At 45.9% G+C, this 20766-nt stretch overlaps 1 protein-coding gene across 3 annotated transcripts in view; it reads right to left on the bottom strand.

The window, feature by feature from the left end:
* The window catches only part of LOC100678597 (protein eva-1 homolog C), a 148912-nt gene that overhangs the window by 41951 nt on the left and 86195 nt on the right, over nt 1-20766 (bottom strand). For all 3 annotated transcript variants that reach the window (XM_008205800.4, XM_031926297.2, XM_031926296.2), the window contains exons 2-4: nt 13349-13560; nt 5837-5969; nt 778-927 (exon numbers count right to left, since the gene is read on the bottom strand). In XM_008205800.4, coding sequence (XP_008204022.1) covers nt 778-927; nt 5837-5969; nt 13349-13560 — 495 coding nt within the window. The remainder of the gene's footprint in view (nt 1-777; nt 928-5836; nt 5970-13348; nt 13561-20766) is intronic.

Raw genomic sequence — 20766 nt, 5'->3', positions numbered from 1 at the left:
AGTGGAGGAGGAGAGGCGAGCTCGGCAGCTTCAAAGTTTATAATGAAAAATTTCCTTTAATCTCCATAACATCTGTTACGCGATATTACCAAGCGCTCGCGCGAAAGCTGCCTGAAAGTATCCGTGCGCGCGAAAGCTGCCTGAAAGTATCCGTGCGCGCGAAGCCTCGAGTGTCATTTGGCTAATGATCTTCATTTTTTCCGATATTAATCACGTTGCCGACGAGAGACCGGGATATGGATTTATTCTTATGACTGACACAGCGCTGCTCCGGCCACCGCCGTAGGTTATACGCCAGGGAGCTGAGGAGATTAATGATGCTTTTTATTAAAATTCAGACACTGTCGATCTTTCGGCTGCCTCGCGGCTGGGAGAGCTTTTTTTCATGGATTGGCGAGCTTAAGCCGATGCAGCTTAGGGTTTGATTTGCTTGATGAATAGAAACAATTACGTGATTGGCAGTATAATACGGGATATTGTTACTGTTGTTAGAGATAGATTAGAAATGAACATTGCATTGGGCATATTGAGTTAACGGAGGCTTTGTAATAATCAAACGCAACGTTATAGAGTTAATAACATGGCGGGCTTCAACATTTACACTAATATCAATAATACGAATTAATCAAATGAATTCAAATATAACGTAAAAATCATCCCATGGGCTCTTGACTAATTTGAGCTTGCAAGCACGACGCCTATTCCTTATAGCCGAAATAGGACGCCAGCCGCGAATTTCCCCCGGAAAACCGCAGACTAATAGACCTGAATACGTACTTTCGTCTTTGACTCCGTTGGGCTGCGGGCACTGCAGCGACTCGTACTCGGTTCTGCCGAAGGAAGCACTGTAGATCGCCACCCTGTAGTTCGGGAAGCACGAGAGATTGATGGCGTCATTTTCGCAGGCCACTTTACTCCTGAATTCATCTGTAAGCAGATAAAATGCACTTCAAGCGACTCCTCGGATACGGGTACACTGGTCTGGGGGAATGTTTTTATCGTGGCTTCGAGGCGGGCACTTTAGTAGCCTCGAATGACGTAATTTTTTTTCTCCTTTGAGCTTGTTAATAGCGCGAGATTAAACCGTCTGAAATAAAAAAATAATAAACAATACACACAGTTGATGAAAACATGAATTCCCACATAAAAAAATACTCCAACTCTGCAATGCGTACTCGTAAACTCAAGAGCATACGGGTTGCATCTGCGTCACAGTCCCTCCGCGAAATTCCGCCTCTCAAATCCAGGCCAAATGCTCCGAGCACGTCTCCTGCATAAGAAAAAAATTCAAGAACCCCATAGTCGAATCTTCTTAGCGCAAGAAATAATTCACGAGGGCGTCGCGCGCCTCCTTGAGTTTCTTGCCCCCCCCCCTCTCTCTCTCTCTCTCTCTCTCTCTCTCTCTCACCGCGGTAAGATTATTAACGAGTCGGGCACCTGCGTTTTGCGGCATCGATAAAATATATTATTCGAGCTGCGCGAGTCTCCGCGTGTATAAGATGCACCGAGACTGCAAAACACCAGGGGAGTTTCTCTCGCCGAAGGGCTGAGGGATTCTTCTTCTTCCTCTTGCGCGCCACCGCCGCTTTATTAAGGTATTTGATGAATGTGAGAGCTGGCGCGATGGTTATTAGTTCTGCGGCGCAAGGAATTTTTGGTTTTTCGGTAATAGAGCGCGAGCGAGCGAGCGAATCGAAAACTGACTTATGGCTTGGCCTACATTTGCCGAATCGATTTATCTCGATGAGTCGCGAACAATGCGATGGCGAAAATGTGTTTTCCAGCGACGACGTATATAAAGCGCCATCAGTCCACTCGCTCGAAAATCCGCTGGCCGCGAATAAAAGTACATCGAGCATTATGTGTGCTCGCGGACACACTTGTCGATCGCGTGATTTACGGGCTCGGCAATAATAAATAGAAAACTCCACGTGCGCGCGAGTTCTTCGCGCTTTTTATACCGACTCCGCAAGCAAGCGCGAGTGGTGTTTACAAAATAACTCCCGGCAAGTTTTTTTACGAGGGCGTCTTGTACGTATAGACGTGTACCTGAGATAAAGTGTTAGCGTCCAGTTTTATCGAGTCGCTGATTTACTACTCGCGGCGGGAGAAAGTTGGGCCGCGCGACGACTTCGGGGCATGTTATTGGAAGAGGAGGAGGAGAGGCGAACGAGTTGTACACCGCGAAATTACCGCGGAGGAAGAAGCTACTCCATAAATCCATAAAGTTGTTTGTCCGCGCGAGGAGCTTGGCTCTTAAATTTTGCCCGGCAGCGCGTCAATTAAAGGGGGAATATTCATTTTTTTCCCCCAAGCGGCAAAGTCTCGAGTTTTTGATTGTTGCGTCTCGTAAATTCTCGCGGCGCCTCGACGATTTATGCTTGGGGGGGAGGGTGGCTTTTTTTTAAATGCGATGATTTTCGCTGATCGGAATTGTTCTAATTACCGACGCAGCGTGTTATCAATATACGTCTGTCGGGAATGATTGCTACCGGAATTTATGGTCTACAGCTTATCGCGACGAATATTACAAATTAAATTGACGCGCATTCGAAGCGCAACTATCTGGCGTGGCAAGAATTCACACAGATTAACGAACGTTTCAATTACGCCCTCGAAAACTCATAACGAGAGAATTCAGACTCTTCGTTGAGTTCAACGCATGCATATACATATGACATAATTTTAATTAGCCAACGCAATGCCCGTCGAGCGAGGCAATTAATTTGCGCATTGTAAAGGGATATTAAACCTCTCGTTTATTTGCTCGATCGCCGTTCGTCCCCTCTTTGATTAAATGCCCTGTACCCGTAGGAAAATCGCCGGCGAAAACAATTAAAGTGCAGTTATGTACTATATATATATGTAGGTACGGCCGTGGCTCATTATGCTGTGTGCTCAGCCGTGCGCTCGGAAGTTTTTCCGTTGCCTCGGCCGACGTTTGCCTTTCGCGCACGGCTGCGTGTTATTCCACAAGTGTAGAAACTTAATTACACCTCGCGATGGAAAGAAAGGGATGAAATTATAGAAATGTTATTCCGAGGATTGCGCGGCGTTCGATGCGTTGGAAATAATAACGATCGCGAATGTGATTATTATTGAATAATTGCAATATTGTTCGCGAAATGAAAAACATGAGAATTTCTTTATAGAAAATTGAATTTACGTTATTATATTTAAATTACGAGAAAAAAAGCTTATAGCAAAAATTCCACGAATGAAAATTCAGTCAAAACGTATAAATAAAACGTACAAAACAAACAAGCACCCTAGCTTTTCCACTTGTCCGTGATTCCTACCACCTCCTCAATTATCACCGAAACAACATAATAAACCCAGAGCCCCGGTCCAATTAAAATCTCACGAAAACTTTTTTTCCCACAGCAACGCGGCCGACGTTATTATAAAAGTTCGCCGCGCAAGCCGACTCTCTGAAATCCCTCACACTCACACACAAACACAATACTGCGCAATTACTCAGTAATATTCGAGTCACGAGTCGCGCGAGAGTCCCGCGAGAGCCGGTAAAACCACGAGTCAAAATTCATCGTCAAAATGCGAATCCAATTGCGGCGGCGGCGGCGGCGACGTCGTGATTACCCAGGTGTAATGGCGTCGCGCGCGCACGCGAACATGACGATTATACACGCGCTGTCGCATTGCACACGTTGAATCACACATGCCAAATCCAGCGGCGCCTTGCAGTAGCAGCAGCAGCAGTGGCCCCGCAAATTCATTTGTCGAGGGCACACACGTGCCACTTATTATAGGCGACGAGAGCTACGTGACGGCACACGTGCTAGCGCGCGACTATTAATCGAGCGATACTGCAGCGAAGAGGTTAAGGATTAAAGATTATTCGCGAATTCGTTCGTTTATACGATTTGAGGCAATGTGTGACGTAGAAAGTCTAACAAGTGCTCGTTAAAACGTAGTAATTAATGCGCGTTATAAAAAAGAAAGTACGGGCGATATCGTTTGTTGAAAAATGAATAGTTTGGAAATACAAGTTCCAGGGTGGGACGACGACCACAAAATAAACGCCGGAAATCCGAATGACCGTTAATTGCAGCAATTCATCACGGAACTGACCGGCGGCGTCTATACACCCGAGAATGCATTCATAGTCCGACAGGGAATTAAACGCAGATTTTTTTCCGTGTCGCTAATTAGTTCCGAGAGAGAGAAAGAGATATATGGAGAAAGACAGATGCAGGAATCCGGTATGTCAGTTTTCTACTCGACGTTTTTTTTGCTCTCGTTCCGCATCCAATGGGATGCAGGTCAAATCGGACGTTTCGATTAATTAAGTTCTCGAGTCTATAAAGTCCCGAGAGTATGATTGATTTGCACGAAGGTGTGAAACCTTTCAGCTCGTGAAATATGAAGTTTATCGCGTGGATTTATGCTTCTGTCTCTGATTAAATTGTATATGTGCTCGAATAATCATTTACAACCAACATCTTCGATGCACTCCTTTCACTACCAAAGTTTTAACGCCGGCTAAACGAACGAAATATATATCGACAGCTTTACACACGAACATCTAAAATTTACGCGGTATAATACACAGCCAATAACACAGCAAAGTGCACAAGAGCATACGATCCTCCCTCATCAAAGCAAGTATATCCAACACGTCAGCAGTATACGCGGGCGAATTTATGTAATTCCAATACTTATTCCCTCCCCGATAACTGCATTAAAATCGACCTCTTACCCTGCACTCCCCTGCGCATAGCCCATCCTGACATTCTCGCCCGTCGTCTCGCCCGGAAGCTGTGTGCGAGAGGGTATCGAGTTAAGCTCGATCAAGCTCCTCTCCACCCTACCCCCGATCGAACGTCTTACAACACGTCCGCGATGGGACGGGATCGATATCCTCATTACGGATGCCGAACGTCGCGATGGCGTGCTGTTATCCATATAGAAAAAAAAGTAGAAGAAAAGAAGAGCCGAAACGCGCGGACTTGCAAATTGACGAATTTACGTGTGGATTACGTCGAGCGACTCTGGATATGCAACGAACCGAGCCGGAGTTACTCGACCAAAGACTCAACGAGAATTCCCGAGGAATATGCGCCAGAGAGAGAAAGCCGGAGCGCATGTATATTATTGCGTACGGTATGTGCGCTAGTCTCTGGTAGTTTCGCGAAAGTAAGCTGGAGAGCGTGTTCTGAGGTACGTGCGGTTTTCGTTCTCGGAGATTATTATTTTTGATCAAAAGTGTTTATCGAGGAATCGACTTAGAAAGCGAGGAGAATTTTGTTGAAAAGTGTACGCGCGATTTTGCCGGGAGGACGGAAATTAAAGTTGCGGGATAAAGGGTGCACGTATGTACGTGCGGGGCTGAAAGTTTCGAGGTGGAAGTTTCTGCATTTTGCGCGCTCGGTTCTGACGCTTCGGGCAATATTTATTTCCCGACAGGGAACGACCTACTGCCGACGGAATGATCAACCAGCTGTGGGAATGCGATTTTATTCTATTTCATTTTTTCTGCCCCCTACATATTCCGCGCAACTTTGTAGGCGTCTTTTTTTCTCTTTTCTGCTCCCGCAAGAAAAAAATTGAATCGTGGAATCGAAACATCAAAGCCATGCATATTTCAGCTGTATATTCGGTTTTGGCGTTTGGAGATTAAAGTATTTTTTTTATTTTTTTTTTTGGTATACTAGTGCCGTGGTAAATTAAAAATTCCCGTTTCAAAGCTGCACTCTTTGAATATAGTCTGCGCGAAAGTTTCGTTTTTCGTTTTAAAAGGCCAGTAGAACAAACTCGGTTCGGTCGGCCATAAGTGTGAGTCAGTGGGAGGAAAAATCATTCTGCGAATACTTACAGGGACGGCACTTGAAGACGACCTCGATGAACTTAGGCATGTCCGGACACGGGTCGCCCATCTTCGGACTCGTGTTGAAGGTGCACTGCCTCTTCTTCTGGCAGACCTCCACTACAGTCTGCAACAGCGAATGCTACGCAAATCGACGTTAGTACAACTATTAGAAAATAATTGCGTACTTAAAATAATATCAACAAAGTTGTTAAATTGTGGTCGTTGAAATTACACTCATTTTAGGCGCTATTTTGTCAACGTTCACATAATGCACAATACAGGCCATTTACCCCATTTTCGTTTAAACAGTCGACCACACAAAGGAGGACCACACATACACGTGCGCTTGTACAGCGTTGTTGCAAGCGCGAAATGTAATCATTGAACGTGTGCCATTAATTTTGACTACCTAAACATGACTGTTTCAAACTACTCTGATTCATAGTTATACGAACAAAAGATATCAAAGTAGCGCGAACTCGAAATTACAACTGTTTGCGAGTATAATACAGAGCTTCGAAGCTTCCATCATGCAGGATTGCGCCGGAAGTGGTGTAAACAGTTAGTTATCAACGCTATAAACTAATATCGTGCGCGTATTTGAATAAAACAACGAGCCAATTTAGAGATATTCGAGGGCGTAAAACGTAAATTAAATCTCCGACACGCGACACAGGCCTATACTATTAAAAGCATCGCTGAAATATACAAAATTGCCCTGGCAACTTTTCCGGTGAACTCAGTTTCGTTATTAAAGGCATTTATTAATTTGGCGAGCAAGAGAGGCCGTACAGCGACGCGTTTCAAGGTTCCCGCTGGGCTACGTAAGCCTGACGCACATAACTTTTCGAGTTTTGCTCCACAGGTTTCGCATTAAAATTTCGTTTCGTTGAAAATTCATCGACAATAATCCTACCTTTCATTCTACGCACTAAATGATGTATGTCCAATATCAATCATATTCGTAACCTATACACACAGGGCTTCGCTATCAATCGGTCAATTGTTAAAAAAATTATAATTTCGCAACAGCGCGCGTCGACGAAGTGATTCCTGCCATTTGGCAAAACGCTAAATTAGTTTACAAGCGAAAACAGGGCGCGGCTTCATCGTTCACGAGTGAATTAAATGGCCGTTGAATAAATTACACCACAGACTAAGCAGTCTATTTCCCTCCCCGGCTGTGAGCGAAATCTGATGATAAGTTTTGACAGCGTCGTAACATAAAACGCGATATTGTGCTGCGTGACAAGGCTTTAAATTACCCCAGGCCTGAAAAGATCCCGCTGAATGGGCAGAAGATAGGACGGCTAGGAGGGACTTTCTCCGCGAGGGTAATTTCCTCAATTTTCAAAGGGAAACTTTCCCGTAGCAGAAAAGCAGCCTGTCTCTCCCGACTCTCTTTCAACTTTCGCGCTAGGAAATTAACTTCGACCGGTTTTCCCGCCCGATTTATATGATGCAATATACGAAACAGCTTGTAATTACTCGAGAATCTAGCCGCAAGATCTTCGATTTTCCACCTTCATTTTTATCAAAACTGCAAGTATCACCCCCGAGAGTTGTCTCAACAAAGGGAAAATTTCATTAAAAAAAAAAGCATCCCTCGAACAATTTTTTTCAAGGAGCGCCTTCATTAGCGTTGGATTCTCTCCAGAGCAGCGCTGCACTCGTTTCCCTTTGTTCGACGACATACGCGCCGCGCGCTGGGGAAGAATACACCTGCGCGAAAGTGGAACGTGGAACAGTGTTCGATATGCGTCTGTAGGTACAATTCACTCGGCCGCGCTGTATATATATATATATATATATATAAGACTATACGTGATCCCTCTCGGTGCTCGAGCTCGTAAAAAGATCAGCCGCAAAGTGCAGGAGGAGCCGGCATAGATGTACAGTCACGGCGGTCCACTAGCACATACGATGTAAAGTGCGCGCTACTCTCTTTCTCTTCTCGGCCGTGAATGGAATACCTGAGTGATGTATATGCATCGGAAATTAATTTTCGCGTAGTAGGTGTGTCTCCTGCTTTGGGTTTTTATATTTGGAATTTTGAGTGAAATTCGAAATCTGCCGCAGATTTATGGTTGGTAGAATAGAAATCCTCTTGGTAAATCAAGCTTTAAAAAAAAGGCGGTAGGAGTGCTGGTATACCAACGTAAAACTATTTTTCCAGGGAAACTTGCCTTAATCTCTCCAGCGCTACTTCAGTGTCGTCCCGTAACTCTCCGAAAGCGAATCCACGAAAGTAACCCTGCGACGAAAAAAGTCCGGCAATTAATCCAATGCACAGACACGAGCCATTACACGTCGTCTCGACCAGCAGGACGACATCGAAGAATTGCGTCGAGGCCATTTGAACAGCTGCAGCTATGGCTTCATAACGAGCGCTGATCGTCGAAACTCGCTTTGGTCTCTTATTCACGCGACGAGTTATGGCTCGTTTGGTCGAGAAAAAGGAGGATTAATGTTTATGTAGCGCGGATTACTACCGAACTTCGTAATTGCCGGACCAGGCCGCAGTACTTGACGGAGCTTTGGCTGTTCCCGTTTTAAACGATTTCGCAGTGATTTACGGCTCATCTATAGTCGGCGTAAATTTCAACGCGTCTATTGTACATCGAAGCTGTGACATGGATATATGGAATATGAGTTATTACAAAACGAGATAAAGGTTTCACTGTAAATGCGACTCCATTTTGTCTTTCGATCTAACCTTTTTTGCAATATAGACCGATTCACCATAATTTAGTGCTCATTTGAAATTCGATGAGAAGCTCGTAAATCGAGTGAGTTGGAATTACGGGGCGAAAATTGCCAATTACTAATACTATCGCAGAAGTAGTACTTCTTCCTCTCCCGTATACTCGCAGCGACAGACGAGACAATTCGAGGCGACGAACTACTCGGTTTAAATCGTTTCGGGGCCTACAAGCTGTTTCTCTCTCTCTCTCTCTCTCTCTCTCTCTCTCTCTCTCTCTCTCTCTCTCTCTCTTCATTCGATTTATTTAACTCCCCGCGCTGTGACGATTTCTCGGAAAACTCGACTGCGCTTTTTCTCACTCGTTCTCCGCGGAAATCCGCTCGAGAGTTTAATTTATATAATGTATTATGCGATTAAAAGCCACTGCACAGGAGAAATTAATTTTCAAAAATATCAAAATCCACCAAAACGCCGTTAAATCGTACACGAAGCTGTTGGACTCGTTCCACGAAATCATCGCGAATCTCGCTGAATAGAATCGGCGCGTATAATATATACACCGCACGTGAAAGATATCTCAATAAACGTCATTAGCAGAATACCACGTTCAGCTGGGTTCGGCGCGTGACTAGCGATCCTTAGAAAGGATCGAAAGTATAATGCGCGCGTACGAGCCAATTACACGCTCTCTCACTCTCTGTATCGTGTTACATACAAATACATTGGCTCGGCGCACACGTATACCACGTGAATAGAGGGAAAATGTCGTGCGGCTCATTGAACACGTATAGAAGCCCTGCTTCCGACGCGCGCGCTCTCTCTCTCTCTCTCTCTCTCTCTCTCTCTCTCTCTCTCTCTCTCTCTCTCTCTCTCTCTCTCTCTAATGCCGTCATAACGATACTCTGGTTGCGCTACTGCTCTTCTCCTAGTATTATATGGACCAGAGTAAGCTCTCGACGAGTCGGAGAACATATTTTATATTTGAGTATGACGAATTAGAGCTTTCGATTATTGTTCGGAAAAAAGCACACAGGATTACGTAACTTCGCTCCTGCGCAGCTGCGGGAATAAAATTCATCGCTGTCATTAAAGTCCGCGGAATTCATCTCTCCGGACTGTATAACCCTCGCAAAAATATGACGGCGTACAAAGACACACACGTGCGCGCTCGCGGAAAAAGTGGCTCTCGGGCAGTCGTACCGGGCTCGCTCGAGGTCTCTAATCTGTCAGAAATAAATGGCGAACTCTTCGCCGAGAAATTGCCGGTCATCTCGGACTCGTAAGAATTTCCGCCCGTAAGATTGAAACTGCCGACACGTGGAGAAAGCTATATTCGCATGCGGAAAAACGAACTGCTACTTCGCTGATGACGAGGTATATTTCTTGACCCTTGTCGCGCGCGCGACAGAGCTTGAATAAAGCTTCTCCGACTGGATTACACCTGTTCTGGCTTTAAAAATCGCAAAATTCTGGAATTCACTTATAGGACGATACGGGTACCTTTGCACGTTTTCTCGTCAATCTAACCTACATGGGCTTGAAGAGGACACAAAAACACGTAAAACCATGTAGAGTAGAACTTTGGGCAGTTCCTGCTAAGATCCGAAATATCGCCCCGAACCGGACCATCAAAATCGCGTGTTTCTTGGGGTGCACTTATCGGGGGATACGGGTACCTTGGCACTTTTCCTCGTTAATCTAACCTACATGGGCTTGAAGAGGACACAAAAACACGTAAAACCATGTAGGGCAGAAATTTGGGCAGTTCGTGCTAAGGTCCGAAATGCCGCCCCGAACCGGACCATAAATATCGGATACTTTTCGTATCCTAAACGGTTGTCCATTTTTACCGCCGCGATTGGTATTTCGGGACATCTGCGGTTCGTTTCGACAGCGATGCGAATATTAGTCGAATTGATGCTATAAATAAGACAACATTTTCAATATACGTCGAACATCGGCGTAGCAGGTGTTGCTCAGCTGAGACAAAAAGCAGAACAAGCGCGAGTTCATTGCTCTCTCGAGAGGCACATCCGCTAAAACTCGTGATAGACAAAGTTTCTTCCAAGCGAAAAAGCCGCTGCTGCACACAAGAACCGAAAGTGGTCTCTCTCGCTCGCGCGCTGAAGTTAAGCGCAAATTGAAGCCGGAAAGATGGGAAAAACAAACGGACGTCTGGATGATGAGGCATCGGACTACGCGTGGAACGAGGCCAACAAGGTACGTACAGTGGGAAAAATAAAAAAAAATCGATCCGTCGAGCATCGCGCTAGTAGACGCAGACTCTACAAATACACAATGGCGGCACACTGCTCTCGATCGAGCCCGCTAGCAAACGCGAAATATGGAATCGATAGCTTCCCGATGAACTGCCAGATTTATATCGGAGCGCGCGAAAGCGGGACGCAAACAATATCGAATGTGTGTTATTGTGTACGCAGGAGCGGAGAGATCGAATTAGTCGGCCAGTGGGTTTATAAGGATATTCCACGGCGAGATTGTCCGGCTGCTTTTTTCCGATTTTTCTCCTCTTCCCCCTGTACGGGATTGGTGTGCGGGAAATTCGAGAGCGCCAGTGGCTCGAGTTACCGCGTATATCTAGATGAGAAATCCAGATTTGTAATAACACTGGAAGTCGGAGTTCGTGTGCGTGAATCATGGATCTTTCTCTATCCGCGGAGTTGGCGAACTGTACGTCTATGTTTCTGAAAATACACGGTTTCCGTTAAATAAGAGATAACCCGACCGTTCGTGAAATATAGTACAGTGTCGCGAATGAGATTTTTTTCCCCGACTACATTACCGCGTATTAGCAATTTTCTACGCCTTTATTACGAGGAAAGGCGTGTAGGACATCGGAAAATCTCCACGGATACACCGAGCCAGAGCACAATGGCGCGATCATGCTGGCAATTATCGAATAGAAAAAGCTCGGAATTTCCGGTAAAGCCAGACGAATGGGCCGCGATATCTGAAAGCGGAATGCGAGCCGCAATACGCGTACAGCTGCTCCATTGACGTCGAGCTCCGCGACAAAAAGGCCAGTGGCGCAGAGCTTGCGCTTTATCCGATTACCTTGAGACCGATATGTCAAGAATGTTGTTTGAGAAATGTGTATTAACGCACGGTCAAAGGCAAATTTTCAAAAATCTCCACTTTTCCGACAAACGCAGTACCTTTTTCGAATTTTCGAAAACTACAATTTTCCTCGGCGATATGCGCAGATCCAAGCGGAAAACTTGTCTTTGACAGTTCCGGCAAAATCGTCTGTTTACTTTGATGTCAGCAGCAACGCGGCATACGTTTTCTTTGGCTTTTGCCGTGCGCTCGCTCTTTGCGCAGTTGAAATCGCAGGCGCGCGAGACAAATCCGCGCTTTTCGGCGCAGCTTTCAAAGGAAAATCCAGTTGTTCTTTTCACGGTGGTAATCCGAGCGATCTCGCGATGCTATTATTTCGACGAATTGTTTTGCAGCTCTATAACGACATCATCAACTAAAAACGCATCGGGACTTTATCGCAAAAAATATAATTCTATTACTTATTAAAGCTCTACCATCTCATTGCGGCAGAGGGTAATAAAGCACGAAAAAGCGAGCGAGTGCACGTCATAAGAAAAGCGCCGCGCTCAGCCATCGAGAATAATTAAGACCACAAAAGGTCGTTTCCTTTGCTTCTCTCGCGGGCAGCCTTGTATGTAGAAGAACGAATTCAAATAGTCCCGCGGCTGCCGCGCGACGACTTCAAAAGCTCGCAACAAAAACGTTAAAAGCAAAAGCTGAAACAATGACTAATGCCGCGGCGACATAATAAAAGCATTTCGCTGCGAAAAAAGCGAGACAACCTCGCGCGTCAGACAAAAAGCAAAAAAAAAGAGACGCAAGTCGGAGATAAACACAGAGAGAGAGAGAGAGAGAGAGAGAGAGGGGGGGGGGGAAAGCCGCGCGCGGGGCGAATCGAGGCGAAAAAGCCACGCGCAAGCTCGGGCAAAGTTGTGTCGTCTGCTGCTCGGCGAGCAAGAAATTTCTTCGAGGTAAATTTGGCCACAGTTTTAAACCTCTCAGTCCTTCCCCATCGCTCTTTATTTCAAAAGAGTCGCTGCTCGTCGCACGCTTAAAATCTTCGCGCGCGGGCGAAGCCAACTGACCCGAAAGGGCACTCCGATTTTCCCGTTTTCGTACGAGAGGTATGAGGCTTGCGCCGAGGGAGGAAGGAAGAAAGCTAGAGAGAGGAAAATAGAAATAGAGATGCGCACTTCTGGCTAGTGTTTCTCTTTTTTTCAAATCGTTCTCTCTTGCGGAGAGCTTTTATCGCCCGGAGCTTGCGCATGCGTTACAAACTTGGCGTTGGTCACTTGAAAATAAAATGCACTTCCCTCTCTCTCCCGTGTTCCATTGTTTTTCGTACATGCCGGCATTATTTACCGCGAAAATCGTTTCGGCCTTTATTAAGGGCTGATTACATTGGGAGCTGGCCGCGAAACAATCGTTGCTTTATCGAGAGAGTCGCGAAGCGTAAATTAAAACACACTCGCAATGACGAAGTGAGCGCTCTCGATTAAAATTTCAACGTTTCGAATGGGCCGGAAGTAATTTGAACGTACTTCGCCCTTTCATCGGCGGCGCTCCCGCGGATTCGAGTTTTATATAGTCGTCCCCTTCGACATCCAATATTTAAACAGGGTTAATCAAATATTGAAACGCAGTCAATTAATCGGATTATACGCCATTCCTGCAACTCTATGGAATTTTATTTCCAGGAACTAATTAACCGTCGCGGATCGAGAAAGTATACTCTGTAAAATGGAAATAATTACCTGAAGATTGCTGGGCCAGAGGCAGGTCGAGTTGAGCTGGTTGTCGATGATCATCGGATCGGTAGTGCTGCATTTGCCGCCGCTGCCGATGCTCGCGTAGCCGTAGCGAGCTACCGTCACCAAGATAGCCGTACCGATGGGACACTTCAGCTCCATCAACTCTTCGTTGCACGAGGCGCGCTGGTAAGTCTTCAGTGTGCCTGACAATAGAGCTGTGGTGATGCCAAAGGTAAAAGAGTTCCCAGCCACCATAATTTAGCAATTACCGTTGATTTTCAGTTCGTCGTTGTCGGGAGCAGCGGAGGAGAGAGACATGAAAATAGAAGAAAAATGGAAATTCGTTAGTGAGCTGATTACGCTTGGGTACGTCGATATTTTATTATTGCAAATTTTGTGGCGGAGTGTGTATTACGAGATCGCGTATGCGACGCCGATATTGGAATAGAATTATGCCTCAGCATTAAACTGATCGATCGCATATGCGCTCGAGCAGCGCACACATTTTATTCCGCTAAAATTTCGATTCCCAGTAACGCTGGCATAAAAAGCTTCGTTAAAAATACACAATTATTTTAGCGGTATATCCCAGTATGCAGATTCCGCGTTGCACTCATTGATATTAAGCATACCGTATACATTAATTGTTTAATAAAGTTTAACGCGGAAGAGCGATTTCAGGATTTAAAATTAAAATTCCTGCGACGTGCATCGGAGCCTAATAAAATTGAAGCCCCGCACATTTGTCGCGATTACGTAGGCGGATAAGTGACCGAAGGTAATAAGCCGCGAATAATTTACCGACTGCACACGTACGTATGAATAAAAAAAAAAGCAACAACAAAAATCCCCGGAACGGCAGCCGATAAATAAACGGATACATCCCCTCTCTGCTTCTCGGAAAAAGACACATCGAGGCCGATTAAAAATTAAAAATCCTCCGATAAGCCGTACACACGCGCAGAACGTTTATTTAGCGACTCGCCCAAATTTCCACTCGCCCGGGAAAATCACACACACATCAGAGGATTTTCTCCGATTTTTTTCGGCGATATCGTCTGCGGCGAGGCCGCGAGCCCCCGGCAGCTCCGTATAATTTACGAGCGTATTATGGTAATTCGTTAGCGGTGGTCCGCGTAAAACGCACAGTACGTTATTTACGATGGACCGCGCCACCCCGGCGAAAGAGAGAGAGAGAGAAAAAAGAAGAGCTTTCGCAGGTAATGGGTTTCACGGTCCAATTTCACGCGGCTAATTTTTTACGTTATCGTCGGCTGCTGCGCGATGTTTCAGAATATAAAAAAGGAGCTAGGCAGACACCGGGGGGCAAACGACTTTTTCCGCGGCCGTTGAACTATTGCGCGAGCGCTGATAGTCAAGGATTTGGCACGAGGAGGAGAGCGCAGGGGGATGCATTTTATTTCGCAATTAAAAGTGAAGAAGTGGGTAGTTTTCGAGTTAGGTGTGTACGCGAACTCGGCGAATATCCACAACGCTGAAACGGATGCTCGACTTTTCTACGACTAATTTTTGCTCTATGTAAAAGTATATATGTATTTTTTGGTCTTTTTATTTCTACCAACTAAACTGAATGCCGGAGGGGATTGAAAATGTTTTCGCTATCCTCGTCAAGTGTCGTTTCGCGACGGTATGTTAATACCTCCCTAACAAACTCGCGAAAAACTCTTAAATCATGGAAAACAATCGCTTCTTTGTTCGGCTACGTAATCACGGCTTCGTTGCGAGGTAAAACAGAAGAAAAAAGGAGCCCTTAAGTATACGAGAATTACCGACAGACGGTAAAAAGGGGGGTGGTCACCGCCCCCCGATAATAAAGTTACTCCGAGCGCAATTAAAGCTCTTCGAAAGCTCTCTCCCGCGGAGGAGCACGCGGTACCCGCCCTTTGTAAACCTCCTGGAAGAACAAAGGCTCCGCCGTGTCGATTAGATTGCGCTAATAAAAAAGGGGGGTCTGCAGCGAAACGAAATCCAGGCGCTCATTGGTATCGTTACAACGAGAGTAACGAGGCTCGCCTAGATTAAGACGAGCGTCGGGACAATGGACTTCGCGGACGGCGATCGGAAACAATCGTCGCGCTCTGCCTTTCTTTTGTCCCCAACGGACGTCTACCTCGTCCTGATGAGATCGCCCGGACTGCAGCCGACGTTTTGTTTATACGCAGCATCGTCGAGACTGTAGCGCCACGGCGAGTTTGTTTGTCGATGGGACGAGCTTTTGCGCAACGGATGAGACGCCGTTATGAGCGCTCTCTGTTGACTCTGGTTGAGAGGTTTGTTCGTCCAGGGCAGGATGAAACTTTCCGAAGGAGCATTTTTGTTTGTTGTTTATCCGCTCGGAGTTTACCGCTCGGCATCGCGGGCTTGTTTTGATAAATACTCTTTTTCTCCTTTTCTCCTCAAACAAGAATATTCGGATTCGAATAGACTTCCCTCGTGTATGCAAAGTTTTGAATAAACAGCGAGTTTCCATCGGATTGTTTCTCTAGAAAGTGTATACCAGGTACTCCGTGCACAGGCTTTCCATTGATCAAAACACACACAAAAGCCACATCCTCTCGCGGACACGCGAGAACTGCCTAACGATATACACGCCCCTCTTAAAAATCGCCCCGTAACTTTTTTCTGGCTCCGAGCGTCGTTGCGCAATCTCGCAAGCCTCGCAAAACTTATACGACTCTCTTTCGCACGAAACTTCACTTCGCACACAAACGTTCGTTAGATCGACGCCTCGGGCGTGAGAAGCGAAAACGAGGCGTCTCTATGCTGCTGCTTCTTTGCCTCGTAAATGCGCGCGAGCGCGTGAATCGAGGTTAACGGCGATCACCGGGAAATCAAGAGTATGCGTTGTTTGTCATACGTGAGGACGCAGCTAGAGAGGATCGACGCGAGGCGCTTTTTACGCGCAGCAAAATTTTATGGCTCTGGAGAGGAGGATGATGATCGTTTTTGTCCATTAGCTTCCGGGGAGGTATGGCATCCTGATGACGTGTGTTTAGGAGAGACGTGTATAACGGGGTATCTTTTTTAGAGGAGAGAGATGCAAGAAACTTTCGTGTATTTTTCTGGATTTGTGAAATTTGAGTGTTGAAGCGGTGAACTCGAGGAATCCAACAATGGCAAGTGTCTTATAATGGCCACTCGAACACAGATATGGTATCCTAGAGAAGAAACGATTCCCCCGCAACATTCAAACCAGCTGACAAAAGAAAGGCACTCAAAGCACATTGCTCGCCTCGTTTCTCGCTATTTAACACTCAGCATTCGCGCAGCAGCACAATAGTTCGGATGCACTTGGCTCCGTCAAAAAGAGACAAAGCAGCTCGTATAAATCTAGCTCGACACAATTTAATTCCCGCGTAAACACGCGCGCGCACAATTATTACACCCCGGCGAATCGGGAGTAACTCGACTGAAGAAGAGCTCCGCAAACATTTGCCCGCGTGTAATATACTTCCAGAGGCTTATATTATTATCAATAAAGCGGACAAAGCCGGCGACGAAGAATCTCTCGCTCTCGACGCGCGTTAGCCTCACGGCGTAAAGTTTATACTGCTGCTGCTGCTGCTTCACGGCTCGCAACGCGAAAGCGACACATTCGTAATACACGTATTTACGGCGCCTGGAAAGCTCCTTTGTGGAAAATTCTCTATCCCAAGCTTTGACCGACAATTGGGAAATGCGCGGGTATCGTTATTGACGATTATAAAGGCCGTAATTGATCGGATTCGAGTGAGAGCTTTGATTAGTGTCCAACTAAATTTCGCTCGAACCCAATTTTCGATCGGACATAATTGTTAACATTGCACGCGCTAGCGTGTATACGATTGCACTGCGCGCTGTTATGTGCAATTAATGAAGGGTCTCGACTTGATCGAATTCTCTCAGATCATGAATTTTTGATCGACGAGCAATTTCGTTATTAGAAGCTATACAGCAGTATAAGTTCGTGAATTTAAATTTGATTTTCTCTGCTCTGCATATAGCGAAGCATTCCGAATGCATGTATTCTAATTAATTCCATCGAGTCGGTCGAAACTAGCCTGTAAAAACACACACATAGACACACACGTAGACAGATAAAACAGAGCCCCAAAGTAACGGCACTCTTCGAAATCGTAAAAGCGCGGTTAACTGTCCAGCTCTCTCCCGCGGAGCTGGTGCACTCGAAAATGAAAAGAACCACTGGGAGAGGAGATAAAAGGGCCGACCAGCGAAACTGGCAGTCCCGCGATAATCCCCGCGTACGCGGGCTACTGCCAAGTTTACGCGCGGATCGATAGATGAGAGAGAGAGAGAGGGGGGGGAGGTGGAATAATGGTCGACGCGTAAAAGTTTCATAATAGGGACGCTGGTTAAGTTCGCTAAGACCAAAAGCTTATACGACTTTGCGACGAGACGCCTGTGGCGTGGATAATGCTTGTGTAATGAGATATGGTGCTCGGAGTATCGGGTTTAATATACGTATACGAATTTTCATTTCAAATCGAAATGGCGGTATCGCAAAGTGCGCAGAACTCGATTGGCTCGAAATGGCCTTTCGAGAGTCATTAAAAGTCCGAAGCAAAAAGCTCCGTTGAGCTTTCGGTTTGCACTTGAAAATGCGCATGTGCATGCGACATGCATGTTTTAATTAATAAATTTACGTCTCGCGGCTTTCCGTAGATAACAGCGAGCGCAGAAGTAGCCATACGTTTTAATGGATGAATGCAGTTGATACATTTTATGCGAAACTTAACTGCTGGGGGGAAAAGCGATAAATTATGCAGATCGTAAAAAATCTGAAATTTATGCTTTCAGCCTGAAAATAATGAGACGCATATTCAGAAGCACGTGTAATAACGAATCAGAATTTATGCCGATAATGCGAAAAGTACCTCGCATTATCGATAGGTGCGATCATTTACCCTGCCGACAATATAACAACACGGTTCGGGAAATCAAAAAGCCCGCCAATTTTTCTATCGGCCAAAAAATCAAAGTGCTTTCAAGTAGCGTCGTTCGTTTAGTCGAGAGCTAGTTTTTTAACTTTATGTATAAAGCGATTGCGCGGCTTTATCGAGTGCGGCTAATCGAGTATGCCGACAGTGTCGATTCGGGTTATTTGTCCGAGGCTTAATCCGACGTTACGGCAAACTCGCAACAAAAGCTTAGCGCGAGGATTAGAGCGTAACGTAGTTTTGATGCCGGTCGCTTCGACGCCCATCTGCGATTCCTGGTATATTTATTTTGCGATATTTTTTTTCTTCTGTTTATACTGCTTTTCCATTGATTCGCATTGGAGCTTCAGCGTTTCTGACTTTTTATTTTTGTTTAAATTATTTTCTACAGCTACTCCACAATTTCTTTTTTCCACAACATTTCAATCATCTTCAATACAATCAATACTCGGCCACAAAACTCTCACGCGCAACCGTCCCATGGTATTCGCCCCGCCAGAGAAAATTCGCTGCACAGAGGCAACCTTCAAATTTGAGAATTCGCAGCTATAACCAAAGATTCGATCAGTACAACATGCTGCAGACATTCCTCTCTGTCGCTCCCCGACGTTACATCGTATCAGCACAGCCGCCGGAAGCCGGAAGGGACCGACGCGTGCTCGACCTACTTGCCGCACTCGACACATACACAGACGGAGAGCGAAAGCATTTTCCCAAGAGAGATGCGCCAACAACTTCGACAGACGAAATCTGGAAGGGGGAAGCAACTTTTCGGCGGCGCTGCAAACCGGAACGCTTCCATAGTCGTCTGCGAAAGTTCGCGGCGTTTATACCTAGCCCAGACATGCAACTTTCGAATGAATTTTTCAGTGATATGTTTATCGAGGTTTATGCGCGTGGAGGATAGGGTTCCTTTTTTTTCGACGGAGTTTCGATGCTCGAGAGAGGAACGCGAGGGATTGTTTCCGATCGTTTGTCTTGCGGAGGTGCAACGGTATTTTGCCATTCCCAAGGGTTGCCGCGTCGATGCATGCATCGCGAATTTCGAGCTATCGAGGCTCGTTTTTACTGCGTGTACCGAAGTTGCGGATGAGTTATATTCGGGCTCGTTGTTCGAAATTCGCTTTTATCGCGTTTCTCGACGAAAATCCTTTTTTCCCCCCAAAACAGATGGTATAAAACGATTCAAGCTCACAGCTCACCGCGCGCAAATCGCTTTAAGCAATTAAAAAAAGCCACGCGCGTCAATCGCATTACTATTTCATCTCCCGCGAACCGCGCCAACAGAGCCGTGACGAAAAAAGACAATTTCGCAAAAATTCTGGTACACTGGCGACGATCACCGCTTAATCCAATGACGTCGATCCGCGCGGTCATTACCTCTATCAGGCAGAAATTTTCCCCCGAAATACGGACTCTATACCTCTCGCGCGCTAATTTCGACACGGCAACGTGTGGTTGGGAGCTTGCACCCGTGTGTGTGTGTTTTCAACTCGAACGGAACAGTGGCTTTTCGAGCGGGGAAACTGTTTTAATTCCGCGATTCGAAAAATATTGTATCGAGCTTGCGGATACGACGATTTGTGGATCAAAACGCGTGAACTTGCGTTCTCTAGTTTCTTCCTGCAAAAGCGAAATTTTCCGAAAATAATATACGCCGACAGCGATAGCTGCCGCCGACGTCGAAGGCTCATCTTTCTCGTTCTTCCTCTACTCGAGCTCTCGAATTTCTCGTCCGCCCGGGATCCACTTCCTCGTGGAAGAAGCCTAGATTTATGTCTCTGTATGAGTCCTTGCCTGTGTGTGTACACTATCGCTACGCGTACTTGAGACTCGTCGCAGGCGAAAAAAGTCATACCCGCTGCTCATACTCCGAGACAAAGTGTGTGTGTGTCATTTCGACGGACGACGAAGCGTCGCTCAATTTTTCCGACTTTTTCTCCCTCTCTCTCTCTTCCTTATACCTCGACCTTTTCTACTCATTCGTTTACACACACATACATTCACGTGCGCGCTTACCTCTTATATTTTCTCACTGAGCCTTCTTCGTCCCTTTTTCTCGCGTTAATGGTCGGTAAAAAAAGTCGTGTACTCTTTAGAGCGCATGTACACATAGCGTGTCGCGGGCCGCGCGAGAAAATGACGGGAAAGAGAGGGAATAAAACACGAGAGAGAGAGAACGAGAGAGAGAGAACGAGAGAGAGAGAGAGAGAGAGAGAGAGAGAGAGCGTAAGCGAGACGGAAAGAAAGAGAGCGAGAGGCTGAAGTAGCGACAAATGAGAAAAAGTTTAGAAGTCGGTGTGTACCGAGTTCGTAGCCCTTTTCGCGTTTGCCGCCGCTGCTGCAGTTGCTTCTTTAATTTTGAAAAACTAGCTTTTCTACCTCATCGAATTACCTTTGAGCGTTGGCTGTTTCTGACTCGGAAAATTTTTCGCTATTTTTCAATCAAAGGAAAATATTCTT

The sequence above is a fragment of the Nasonia vitripennis genome, chromosome 3, assembly GCF_009193385.2.
Source record: "Nasonia vitripennis strain AsymCx chromosome 3, Nvit_psr_1.1, whole genome shotgun sequence".
In the NCBI taxonomy this organism is placed as follows: Eukaryota; Metazoa; Arthropoda; class Insecta; order Hymenoptera; family Pteromalidae; genus Nasonia; species Nasonia vitripennis.
The sequence above is the reverse complement of the archived record's forward strand: the minus strand, read 5'-3'. Positions and strand labels throughout refer to the sequence as shown.